At 42.8% G+C, this 12,994-nt stretch overlaps 1 protein-coding gene across 1 annotated transcript in view; it reads left to right on the top strand.

Moving 5' to 3' along the window:
- Positions 1–470: 470 nt before the first annotated feature.
- The window catches only part of LOC135564378 (low density lipoprotein receptor adapter protein 1-like), a 102,929-nt gene continuing 90,405 nt past the window's right edge, over positions 471–12,994 (top strand). Inside the window, exon 1 of the mRNA XM_065009420.1 lies at positions 471–656. Within this exon, the coding sequence (XP_064865492.1) occupies positions 572–656 (85 nt within the window). The 5' untranslated portion in view covers positions 471–571. The remainder of the gene's footprint in view (positions 657–12,994) is intronic.

The raw sequence follows: 12,994 nt of genomic DNA, 5'->3' as shown, positions 1-12,994 counted from the left end.
GTGCAGTTACCCATCCCTGAGCTAGATAATGTACATGATGTATTTTGCGCATAGGTTTACCCCGCCCGCATCCAATGTAATATCCCTCCAGAAATGGGTGTGGCACACATTTAATTCGTGACCGCCCCCTATGTTCCGCCGTTCCTCGGTTCAGCAGTAGCCTACCGAAAAGCAACGGGGTTAAATGGAGGCTGCGTTGCCCATGCTTTCACTAGACCCTTGTTTCAGACAACTGGAGTTTGTTGGAACTAGGAAACACGGACATTTCTGACATGCTAAATGTTTGTAGTTATACACGTGCCGCGTTCAACGAATCAGCAATTTCTGAGTTATCTGAGTTTCCTAGTTCCGACTGGATGTGAACGCCGCACAAATCCTATACCCGGGCGGTTCATTCCGCGCATCACTCACTCGTAGTCGACTATTGTATGTAGGCTAGCTACTAGTCTACTGTTTATGTTTCGGAGCCAAAGCAAGCGCAGGTAAAAGTAGGCTATCCACTTACCGCTGTCAGAGTTTATTTTACGCCTGCTACGCTGGGTTAGGCTACTGTCAGAGACACACCTAAAGCATGGATGCTCTGAAATCAGCTGGAAGAGCGATTATCAAGAGTCCCGGAGTTCCGCGGCACACATGGGGCACCTCCAAGCATGACAGTAAGTGTAGTATTCATGTCTACAGGCTGTAGTTATATCGTTGCGCAGAAATGGTAACACGACAGCGCAATGCAACGAGACTAGGGAAAGGAAAGCGCTGACAATAGGCGATTTATGTAGCTGCCGTTCTATTCTCACCTCTCTTGTTGGTATAGGAAGTGAAGAACAGTTCAATTATGTGGTGTGATGGAAAATAATAGGTTGTAAGTGTGACTATACAGTCGTGAATTGCAATAGTATAACGTTTTTAAATCTACATTATCAATTCAACACCTATTGCTTAAAAAAAAAATTCTGCCCGAGTGCACCAGGGAACTTGGCCACATATTCACATGTCCTAATGGTGTCCCAATGACTTGGGTTACCTAATTCCACCGTTCCCATAGTGAAAGCCCCATTGTCGGCTAATTCCACCGTTCCCATAGTGAAAGCCCCATTGTCGGCTAATTCCACCGTTCCCATAGTGAAAGCCCCATTGTCGGCTAATTCCACCGTTCCCATAGTGAAAGCCCCATTGTCGGCTAATTCCACCGTTCCCATAGTGAAAGCCCCATTGTCGGCTAATTCCACCGTTCCCATAGTGAAAGCCCCATTGTCGGCTAATTCCACCGTTCCCATAGTGAAAGCCCCATTGTCGGCTAATTCCACCGTTCCCATAGTGAAAGCCCCATTGTCGGCTAATTCCACCGTTCCCATAGTGAAAGCCCCATTGTCGGCTCATGTGTGATGAATCCGTTGTTAAAGCATGTACCCCTCGACTTATTTTCACATTTTGCCAAATTCAAGTGAAATATATGTTGTTTTTTCTCTCTCACCGATTTACACACAATACCCCATTAATGACAAAGTGAAAACATGTTTTTTAGACATTTTTTGCTAATTTAAAATACAGAAATATCTAATTTATATAAGTATTCACACCCCTGAGTCAATACTCTCTAGAAGCATCTTTGGCAGCAATTACAGGGGTGAGTGTTTCTGGGTAAGTCTCTAAGAGCTGTGAGTGTTTCTGGGTAAGTCTCTAAGAGCTGTGAGTGTTTATGGGTAAGTCTCTAAGAGCTGTGAGTGTTTCTGGGTAAGTCTCTAAGAGCTGTGAGTGTTTCTGGGTAAATCTCTAAGAGCTGTGGGTGTTTCTGGGTAAGTCTCTAAGAGCTGTGGGTGTTTCTGGGTAAATCTCTAAGAGCTGTGGGTGTTTCTGGGTCAAGAGCTGTGAGTGTTTCTGGGTCAGTCTCTAAGAGCTGTGAGTGTTTCTGGGTCTCTAAGAGCTGTGGGTGTTTCTCTCTAAGAGCTGTGGGTGTTTCTGGGTAAATCTCTAAGGCTGTAAATCTCTAAGAGCTGTGGGTGTTTCTGGGTAAATCTCTAAGAGCTGTGGGTGTTTCTGGGTAAATCTCTAAGAGCTGTGGGTGTTTCTGGGTAAATCTCTAAGAGCTGTGGGTGTTTCTGGGTAAGTCTCTAAGAGCTGTGAGTGTTTCTGGGTAAATCTCTAAGAGCTGTGGGTGTTTCTGGGTAAATCTCTAAGAGCTGTGAGTGTTTCTGGGTCAGTCTCTAAGAGCTGTGAGTGTTTCTGGGTCAAGTCTCTAAGAGCTGTGGGTGTTTCTGGGTAAATCTCTAAGAGCTGTGGGTGTTTGTGGGTAAGTCTCTAAGAGCTGTGGGTGTTTCTGGGTAAATCTCTAAGAGCTGTGGGTGTTTGTGGGTAAGTCTCTGTGGGTGTTTGTGGGTAAGTCTCTAAGAGCTGTGAGTGTTTCTGGGTAAACCTCTAAGAGCTGTGGGTGTTTGTGGGTAAACCTCTAAGAGCTGTGAGTGTTTGTGGGTAAGTCTCTAAGAGCTGTGGGTGTTTGTGGGTAAACCTCTAAGAGCTGTGAGTGTTTCTGGGTAAATCTCTAAGAGCTGTGGGTGTTTGTGGGTAAATCTCTAAGAGCTGTGGGTGTTTGTGGGTAAATCTCTAAGAGCTGTGGGTGTTTGTGGGTAAGTCTCTAAGACTTTCCACACTTGGATTGTGCAACAATGATTATTTTCTAAATTATTCTTTGCTCTGTCAAATTGATGCCTGTAAATCTATTATTGCACACAGTGAGTCCATGCAACTTATTATGTGACTTGTTAAGCACATTTTTACTCCTGAATTTATTTAGGCAACACCACCACCATAACAAAGGGGTGGAATACTTATTGTCTGAAGACATTTCAGCTTGTCATTTTTTAAAATTAATTTCTGAACATTTCAAAAAACATAATTCCACTTTGACATTATGGGGTGTGTGTAGCCCGGTGACAAAAAAAATCATTTTAAATTCAGGCTGTTACACAAAAAAATGTGGAAAAAGAAATTCCTTCTGGGACATGTGAACTTTCATGTGCTGTTATAACAAATTTGTATTCCATCCATTAATACGAATTACCTTTGTTAAATTACGAGCCAAGTTGGTTTAGCCACGGAAAAATACAGGAACCTTTCCACTAGCCATGATTGGCTGAGATAATGAGCGGGCTGGATATGCCGGGAGATGAGTTTGGATTGGTCTGGCATGTAGCATGATTCTGTCTATAATGTGAGCTGCTCAGTATGTGTTGAGAGTCCTTTCTACCTCGTCGGGTTTTGAAAGATATGAAGTTAGCCATCGAGAAATACAAAGGTTTTGATACTTTTCTCAACAACATAGAGCCTGCTAAATTCAGGGCATCAATCGACAAATCTGTTGGGAAAAGTGATGGGCTACTTTCTACTCAGGCCACGGTCAGTGTGAACCGGCGTGACTTGACAACGCTGGCACAAACAAGATGTAGCTACAAACAAAAGTGAGTTAAATGGTTCCAGTCCGCCATGAAGCGTTCATCCATGTATATGGATAAGAGTCTAGCTTACATTTTCAAATATTATAAGTTTCTAATTTTGTCAGAAAGTCATTTTCATTGCAAGTGAAAGTGTACTGTTAACTAGCTAGCGAACGTTAGCTTGCTGGGTCGCTAGCTAACGTTTTATGTATGATCTGTGTAGTAATATTATTTGTATCTCAGAAAGCCATTTGCATTGCTAGTTATAGTCTAATGTTATCTAGCTAGCTAACATTGAACCTAGTTGGTTAGCTTTAGCTACGTGCAGATTTATTCTACAGCATTTCATGCATGGTGGCTAGCTATGACAATCTGGTTGTACTGTAGCTATGGTTTGGGATTATGGTTCATTGTTTAACTAGCTAGCTACAATGTCTAAACAAAAGACTCAGATGATTACATGACCCATCAAGTTAGCCAGATGTATCTGGGGGTGATTACGGCCATCTGTTGTATTTCATGAACCTGTGTACATGTCTAGACAATATTGACCCATCCACTTAGCAAGATGTGGCTGCAGGGTGGTTGTAGCATTTCCTTCACACAACCCATCAATTTAACAAGTGTGTCTGGATAAGCATCATCTGAAAAGATAACGTTAGCCATAAATATTTAATATCTTTCAAAAAAGCCGCAGTAACAAAGATTATCTACATATACTGAGGGGCTCATGTTATAGACAGAAGATGAGGTAGTCATTTAATCATGTTTAACACTATTATTGAGTCCATGCAAATTATGTGACTAGTTATTAAGCACTGTTGTACTCCTGAACTTATTTAGGCTTGCTATAAAAAAAAAAAGCAGTTGAATACTTATTGACTCAAGACATGTCAGCTTTTAATTTTTAATACATTTGTAAAAAAAAAAATAAAAAAAAGTCTAAACATAATTCCACTTTGACATTATGGGGTATTGTGTGTGTGTGTGTGTGTGTGTGTGTGTGTGTGTGTGTGTGTGTGTGTCTGTGTCTGTGTCTGTGTCTGTGTCTGTGTCTGTCTGTCTGTCTGTCTGTCTGTCTGTGTGTGTGTGTGTGTGTGTGTGGGTGGGTGGGCCAGTGACACGAATTCAGGATGTAACACAACAAAATGTACAGGTGCAGTGATCTGTGAGCTGCTCTGACAGCTTCAAGCACCAGCTGTCAGAGCAGCTCACAGATCACTGCACCTGTACATAGCCCATCTGTAAACAGCCCATCTATCTACCTACCTCATCCCCATACTGGTATTTATTTATCTTGCTCCTTTGCACCCCAGTATCTCTACCTGCACATTCATCTTCTGCCAATCTACCATTCCAATGTTTAATTGCTATATTGTAATTACTTTGCCACCATGGCCTATTTATTTCCTTAACTTACCTCATTTGCACTCACTGTATATAGACTTTTTGTTTTCTTTTGTTCTACTGTATTATTGACTGTATGTTTTGTTTATTCCATGTGTAACTCTGTGTCGTTGTATGTGTCAAATTGCTACGCTTTATCTTGGCCAGGTCACAGAGTAGAAAGTCAACTAGCCTACCTGGTTAAATAAAGGTGAAAAAAAAAAGTGAAACAAGTTAAGGGGTGTGAATACTTTCTGAAGGTCCTGTACAGTATTCACATCCCTGAGTCAATACTTTCTGAAGGCCCTGTACAGTATTCACATCCCTGAGTCAATACTTTCTGAAGGCCCTGTACAGTATTCACATCCCTGAGTCAATACTTTCTGAAGGCCCTGTACAGTATTCACATGCCTGAGTCAATACTTTCTGAAGGCCCTGTACAGTATTCACATGCCTGAGTCAATACTTTCTGAAGGTCCTGTACAGTATTCACATGCCTGAGTCAATACTTTCTGAAGGCCCTGTACAGTATTCACATCCCTGAGTCAATACTTTCTGAAGGCCCTGTACAGTATTCACATCCCTGAGTCAATACTTTCTGAAGGTCCTGTACAGTATTCACATCCCTGAGTCAATACTTTCTGAAGGCCCTGTACAGTATTCACATCCCTGAGTCAATACTTTCTGAAGGCCCTGTACAGTATTCACATGCCTGAGTCAATACTTTCTGAAGGCCCTGTACAGTATTCACATGCCTGAGTCAATACTTTCTGAAGGTCCTGTACAGTATTCACATGCCTGAGTCAATACTTTCTGAAGGCCCTGTACAGTATTCACATCCCTGAGTCAATACTTTCTGAAGGCCCTGTACAGTATTCACATCCCTGAGTCAATACTTTCTGAAGGTCCTGTACAGTATTCACATCCCTGAGTCAATACTTTCTGAAGGCCCTGTACAGTATTCACATCCCTGAGTCAATACTTTCTGAAGGCCCTGTACAGTATTCACATGCCTGAGTCAATACTTTCTGAAGGTCCTGTACAGTATTCACATGCCTGAGTCAATACTTTCTGAATGCCCTGTACAGTATTCACATCCCTGAGTCAATACTTTCTGAAGGCCCTGTACAGTATTCACATCCCTGAGTCAATACTTTCTGAAGGCCCTGTACAGTATTCACATCCCTGAGTCAATACTTTCTAGAATAACCTTTTGGCGGCGATTACAGCTTTTACATTTTTTATTGATTTATTTTACCTTTATTTAACCAGGTTGGCCAGTTGAGAACAAGTTCTCATTTTACAACTGGCCAAGAATAAAGCAAAGCAGTGAGACACAAACAACAACACAGAGTTACACGTAAACAAACGTACAGTCAATAACTCAAAGGAAAATAAAAATAGAAAAATATATGTACATTGTGTGCAAATGTAGAAGTGTAGGGAGGTAAGGCAATAAATTGGCCCTAGAGGTGAAAATAATGACAATTTAGCATTAATACTGGAGTGATAAATGTGCAGATGATGATGTGCAAGTAGAGATACTGGGGTGCAAAAGAGCAAGAGGGTAAGTAATAATATGGGGATGAGGTAGTTGGGTGGGCTATTTACAGATGGGCTGTGTACAGGTGCAGTGATCGGTAAGCTGCTCAGACAGCTGATGCTTAAAGTTAGAGAGGGAGATATAAGACTCCAGCTTTAGAGATTTTTGCAATTCGTTCCAGTCATTGGCAGCAGAGCTTTGAGTCATCTTGGGTTTGTTTGTATCAGCTTTGAGTCACCTTGGGTATGTCTGTATCATCTTTGTACATCTGGATTTGTGGATTTGCTCCCATTCTTCCTTGCAGATTTTCTCAAGCTCTGTTAAGTTAGATGGGAAGCGGCAGTGAACAGCAATCTTCAAGTCTTTCCACAGATTTTCCATGGGATTCAAGTCTGGTTTTTGGCTGGGCCACTCAAGGACAAAGTGTTGCTTTCGCTGTAATGCTTTGGGTTGTTGTCTTGTTGGAACGTAAATCTTTGCCCACCCAGTCTAAGGTCGTTTGCACTCTGAAGCAGGTTCTCATCAAGGATTTGCCTGTATTTGGTTCCATTCATTGTACCCTCTATCCTTATCAGTCTCCCGATCCCTGTCGCTGAAAAGCATTCCCATAGCATGATGCTGCCACCACCATGCTTCACGGTAGGGATGGTGTTAGATGGGTGATGAGCTGTGCCTGCGCCAAAGCGTTACATTTTTGTCTCATCAGACCAAGTTCCCGGGACTTCATGGTATAGTTTTTGCTCTGACGTGCTCTGTCAACTGTGGGACCTCATATAAACAGGTGTGTTTCTTTCTAAATAATGTCCAAACAATTGAATTGGTCACAGGTGGACTCTAATCAAGTTGTAGTGACATTTCAAAGATGATCAAAGGAAATTGGAGGCACCTGAGCTCACTGAAAATGACGTCAGCGTTTTCCAAACGTTCCATTTCACAAACAGAGGGCCCCTCTAGCTCTTGAGCCCTCGCGTTATCAGCACGAAGTCAAGGCCAGTCAGCATAATTCAACATTCCCGACAATCTGGAGATGGCCCGTTCCCACCACCAGGAGATGTGTACAACTGAATGAACTAAGGCATTGTTACTAAACTCCTGACTACATTATATACAATTGGGAAAGGGAGCAAGAGAGAAAGTTCACATGTACAGTACATTATAACATTTGGACTAGTCAGTTCTGATTGGAATGTATACATAATTAGTCATTTCAACCATAATTTCCTCTATCAGAATACTTATGTAAAATAGAAATCTCAATAAATGTAGGACAAAATATAAACGGAATATAACAAATATTGTACAATCCAGGTGTGCAAAGCTCCTAGAGACGTACCCAGAAAGACTGGCAGCTGTAATCGCTGCCAAATGGGATTCTAACATGTACTTATTGACTCAGGGGTGTGAATACTTATGTAAATGAGATATTTCTGTATAAAAATGTTCTAGAATGTTTTCACTTTGTCATTATGGGGTATTGTGATGTCATTATGGGGTATTGTGTGTAGATGGATGAGAGAAACATTGAATCCATTTTAATTTCAGGCTGTAACACAACAAAATGTGTAATAAGTCAAGGGGTATGAATACTTTCTGAAGACACTGTATAACCTATAGGTAGGTGTAAAGTGATTAGGCAACATGATAGATAATAAACAGTAGCAGCAGCGTATGTGATGAGTCATATAGTCATGTATGTAATGGTGGGAGTCGTGGCAAAAACGTATTCAGAAGCAGGTGTGAAGAGTCAGTGAAAATAGTCTCTAATGAGCACAATCAGACAGGGCTGCGGTGGACGGCTGCTCCGTTTCTTTTTCCTCATTCTGATGGCGCTTTTTTCCCTCCCTGTTGGCTATTCTTCTCCGGTCTGCTTCTCATGTCCTCAAACTTCAGAGGAGCGCCAGGGTGAGGAGGTTAGTAGGGGGTCCACTGCGTCTGTCTCCACATCAGACATCATGTCCTCAAACTTCAGAGGAGCGCCAGGGTGAGGAGGTTAGTAGGGGGTCCACTGCGTCTGTCTCCACATCAGACATCATGTCCTCAAACTTCAGAGGAGCGCCAGGGTGAGGAGGTTAGTAGGGGGTCCACTGCGTCTGTCTCCACATCAGACATCATGTCCTCAAACTTCAGAGGAGCGCCAGGGTGAGGAGGTTAGTAGGGGGTCCACTGCGTCTGTCTCCACATCAGACATCATGTCCTCAAACTTCAGAGGAGGGCCAGGGTGAGGAGGTTAGTAGGGGGTCCACTGCGTCTGTCTCCACATCAGACATCATGTCCTCAAACTTCAGAGGAGCGCCAGGGTGAGGAGGTTAGTAGGGGGTCCACTGCGTCTGTCTCCTCATCAGACATCATGTCCTCAAACTTCAGAGGAGCGCCAGGGTGAGGAGGTTAGTAGGGGGTCCACTGCGTCTGTCTCCACATCAGACATCATGTCCTCAAACTTCAGAGGAGCGCCAGGGTGAGGAGGTTAGTAGGGGGTCCACTGCGTCTGTCTCCACATCAGACATCATGTCCTCAAACTTCAGAGGAGCGCCAGGGTGAGGAGGTTAGTAGGGGGTCCACTGCGTCTGTCTCCACATCAGACATCATGTCCTCAAACTTCAGAGGAGCGCCAGGGTGAGGAGGTTAGTAGGGGGTCCACTGCGTCTGTCTCCACATCAGACATCATGTCCTCAAACTTCAGAGGAGCGCCAGGGTGAGGAGGTTAGTAGGGGGTCCACTGCGTCTGTCTCCACATCAGACATCATGTCTTCAGTTTGCCCCTGGAAATCACTGCTCCTCTTCAGCAGAGAGGTATTTTCACCGACTGACCAGTGTCTGTGAAAATACAGGAAAGGTATTATCACATTACCAGTTTATGCTTCAAAACCAACTGCTCCTCTTCAGCAGAGAAAATTGGTTATATTTGCTAAAAATAAAAATCCATGACAGTACAGTAAGGCATTGTTGGCAGACTAGATGAATGCAGTTCAATGCATGATTCATATAATTCACCAATATATTTCTTGTTAGTCCAAAAAACATTTGCTATCAGGTTGTAAATCACAGCTTAGCCTGGTACTTTGTTTGCTGCCTCCATTCGGGATGCAACTGTTTCAGTTTCAACGACTCAATATTTTGGACAAAAAAAATTGACGAATGTAACTAAGGCTGGGAATGTCAATACAATCAACCTAGCAATGGTCACAAGTCAGTCATAACATGGATAATAGACTAGTGTACATGTGTCAAACTCAAGGCCTGAATAGCAAAAAAAGTGGAGTGGGTGCACAACTGAATAGGACACAGAAATGAGTATAAATGGCCGTTGTCTAGACTTGACAGTTCATGCAGATTTAGTATTCTGATCAGAGAGTTCTTATCATGGAATTATGAATGCGTCATGCATCTACACCTACATTTACATGTGTCTACACAGTGTGTCCGGAGTCCCTTTTTCCCCACACTATATTCAAATGCCACTATGCATTCTACAAACGGTGGAATAGGCAAAATATGATAACACAACAACGACTGATGGCTGTAGCTAACTACTGTACTGTAGCTAACTAGCCATCTAACCTCTGTAGCTAATTAGCCATCTAACCTCTGTAGCTAACTAGCCATCTAACCTCTGTAGCTAACTAGCCATCTAACCTCTGTAGCTAGCCGGCAAGCAATGCTAAAGGGATTGCAAATGGGTTAGTATAACTATTTATTCCTTTAAATATTAGCTAGCTGGGTAGCATTTATGAGGCCAGCAAACACGTCCTCACAAGCCAGAAACGTATTTCCTCCAATAGAAAGAGGAGTGGGAGGCCCCGGTGCACAACTGAGCAAGAGGACAAGTACATTAAAGTGTCTAGTTTGAGAAACAGACGCCTCACAAGTCCTCAACTGGGTAAAGAGTACCCGCAAAACACCCGTCTCAACATCAACAGTGAAGAGGCAAAGCCAGGATGCTGGCCTTCTAGACAGAGTTACAAAAAAAAGGCTGGCCAATAAATCTCAGACTGGCCATTAAAAATAAAAGATTAAGATGGGCAAAAAAACACAGACACTGGACTGAGTTGCACGTTTTTCTGTAAAAACAAATATGTCTGGCCTGTGGAACAAAAAAAATTATATATGACCCATGCGTTGATTGAGTTTGACACCCCTGGGCTAGCGTATCTATTTATGTAGCTATTTATTTATTTAGCAAGCTAAAAACACAGCGCCTACAGTCAGCTTGCTAGCTAGCTAGCTAGCTATCTATCTGCTGGGAGGATGTCACTTCATTGGTTGAGTAGGTGAGTGACCAACGTTTTCCCTTCATCGTTTTTCAGTGGCTACAGCTAGAGGCAGATGTCATTTGCTTAACTAGCAAGACATGTGAATCGGTTTGCTTGCTAGGCAACTAGCTATGCTGAACTTGAACGACTGTTATCCACAGTTAGCATATCTCTTAGTTGTCAATCAAATTCATTTGGTATCGGTCAAATGGGCTGGCAAACATGGATTGGCAGGCAAGCTACAGAAGACGAGCAGACTACTATTCCCCATCGTTTGTCAGTGCAATTTTGACGGTCAACTAAATGAAAAAGTTTGAGAGGGTTTATCTAACGTTCCCTTGTTAGATTTGAGCTTATCTCGCTCTGGTTAGCATTAGTTGTTGACTTTGTTTTTGTTGATGTGCATAGGCAACTGAGGGAGAGAGAGCCTACCTTTCCATGTTTGTTTGATTAATTGGACTGTGAAGTTCCCAAATGTAAGAGGACTCCCCTGGTATTTACATATTTGCAGAAATCCATTCATGTGGCTTTTTTTTGCGAATGCGTTCGAATGATCTAACATCGTGATGATGCTACTGCCTGTAAACACAAGTTCAAAGGGGATGATGGCAGGCCCGTGTGGCAAATGGCTTATTTGCATATAGGCTTACTGTATTTGCATATAGGCTTACTGTATTTGCATATAGGCATATAGGCCTTATTTGCATATAGGCTTACTGTATTTGCATATAGGCATATAGGCCTTATTTGCATATAGGCTTACTGTATTTGCATATAGGCCTTATTTGCATATTTATTTCACCTTTATTTAACCAGGTAAGCAAGTTGAGAACAAGTTCTCATTTACAATTGCGACCTGGCCAAGATAAAGCAAAGCAGTTCGACACATACAACGACACAGAGTTACACATGGAGTAAAACAAACATACAGTAAAAAAAAACAAGTCTATATACAATGTGAGCAAATTAGGTGAGAAGGGAGGTAAAGGCAAAAAAAGGCCATGGTGGCAAAGTAAATACAATATAGCAAGTAAAACACTGGAATGGTAGTTTTGCAATGGAAGAATGTGCAAAGTAGAAATAAAAATAATGGGGTGCAAAGGAGCAAAATAAATAAATGAATTAAATACAGTTGGGAAAGAGGTAGTTGTTTGGGCTAAATTATAGGTGGGCTATGTACAGGTGCAGTAATCTGTAAGATGCTCTGACAGTTGGTGCTTAAAGATAGTGAGGGAGATAAGTGTTTCCAATTTAAGAGATTTTTGTAGTTCGTTCCAGTCATTGGCAGCAGAGAACTGGAAGGAGAGGCGGCCAAAGAAAGAATTGGTTTTGGGGGTGACTAGAGAGATATACCTGCTGGAGCGTGTGCTACAGGTGGGAGATGCTATGGTGACCAGCGAGCTGAGATAAGGGGGGACTTTACCTAGCAGGGTCTTGTAGATGACATGGAGCCAGTGGGTTTGGCGACGAGTATGAAGCGAGGGCCAGCCAACGAGAGCGTACAGGTCGCAATGGTGGGTAGTATAATGGGGCTTTGGTGACAAAACGGATTGCACTGTGATAGACTGCATCCAATTTGTTGAGTAGGGTATTGGAGGCTATTTTGTAAATGACATCGCCAAAGTCGAGGATTGGTAGGATGGTCAATTTTACAAGGGTATGTTTGGCAGCATGAGTGAAGGATGCTTTGTTGCGAAATAGGAAGCCAATTCTAGATTTAACTTTGGATTGGAGATGTTTGATATGGGTCTGGAAGGAGAGTTTACAGTCTAACCAGACACCTAAGTATTTGTAGTTGTCCACGTATTCTAAGTCAGAGCCGTCCAGAGTAGTGATGTTGGACAGGCGGGTAGGTGCAGGTAGCGATCGGTTGAAGAGCATGCATTTAGTTTTACTTGTATTTAAGAGCAATTGGAGGCCACGGAAGGAGAGTTGTATGGCATTGAAGCTTGCCTGGAGGGTTGTTAACACAGTGTCCAAAGAAGGGCCGGAAGTATACAGAATGGTGTCGTCTGCGTAGAGGTGGATCAGAGACTCACCAGCAGCAAGAGCGACCTCATTGATGTATACAGAGAAGAGAGTCGGTCCAAGAATTGAACCCTGTGGCACCCCCATAGAGACTGCCAGAGGTCCGGACAGCAGACCCTCCGATTTGACACACTGAACTCTATCAGAGAAGTAGTTGGTGAACCAGGCGAGGCAATCATTTGAGAAACCAAGGCTGTCGAGTCTGCCGATGAGGATGTGGTGGTTGACAGAGTCGAAAGCCTTGGCCAGATCAATGAATACGGCTGCACAGTAATGTTTCTTATCGATGGCGGTTAAGATATCGTTTAGGACCTTGAGCGTGGCTGAGGTGCACCCATGACCAGCTCTGAAACCAGATT

The sequence above is a fragment of the Oncorhynchus nerka genome, linkage group LG24 (genome assembly GCF_034236695.1).
Source record: "Oncorhynchus nerka isolate Pitt River linkage group LG24, Oner_Uvic_2.0, whole genome shotgun sequence".
Lineage (NCBI taxonomy): Eukaryota > Metazoa > Chordata > Actinopteri > Salmoniformes > Salmonidae > Oncorhynchus > Oncorhynchus nerka.
This window is presented reverse-complemented; position numbering and strand designations above follow the sequence as displayed.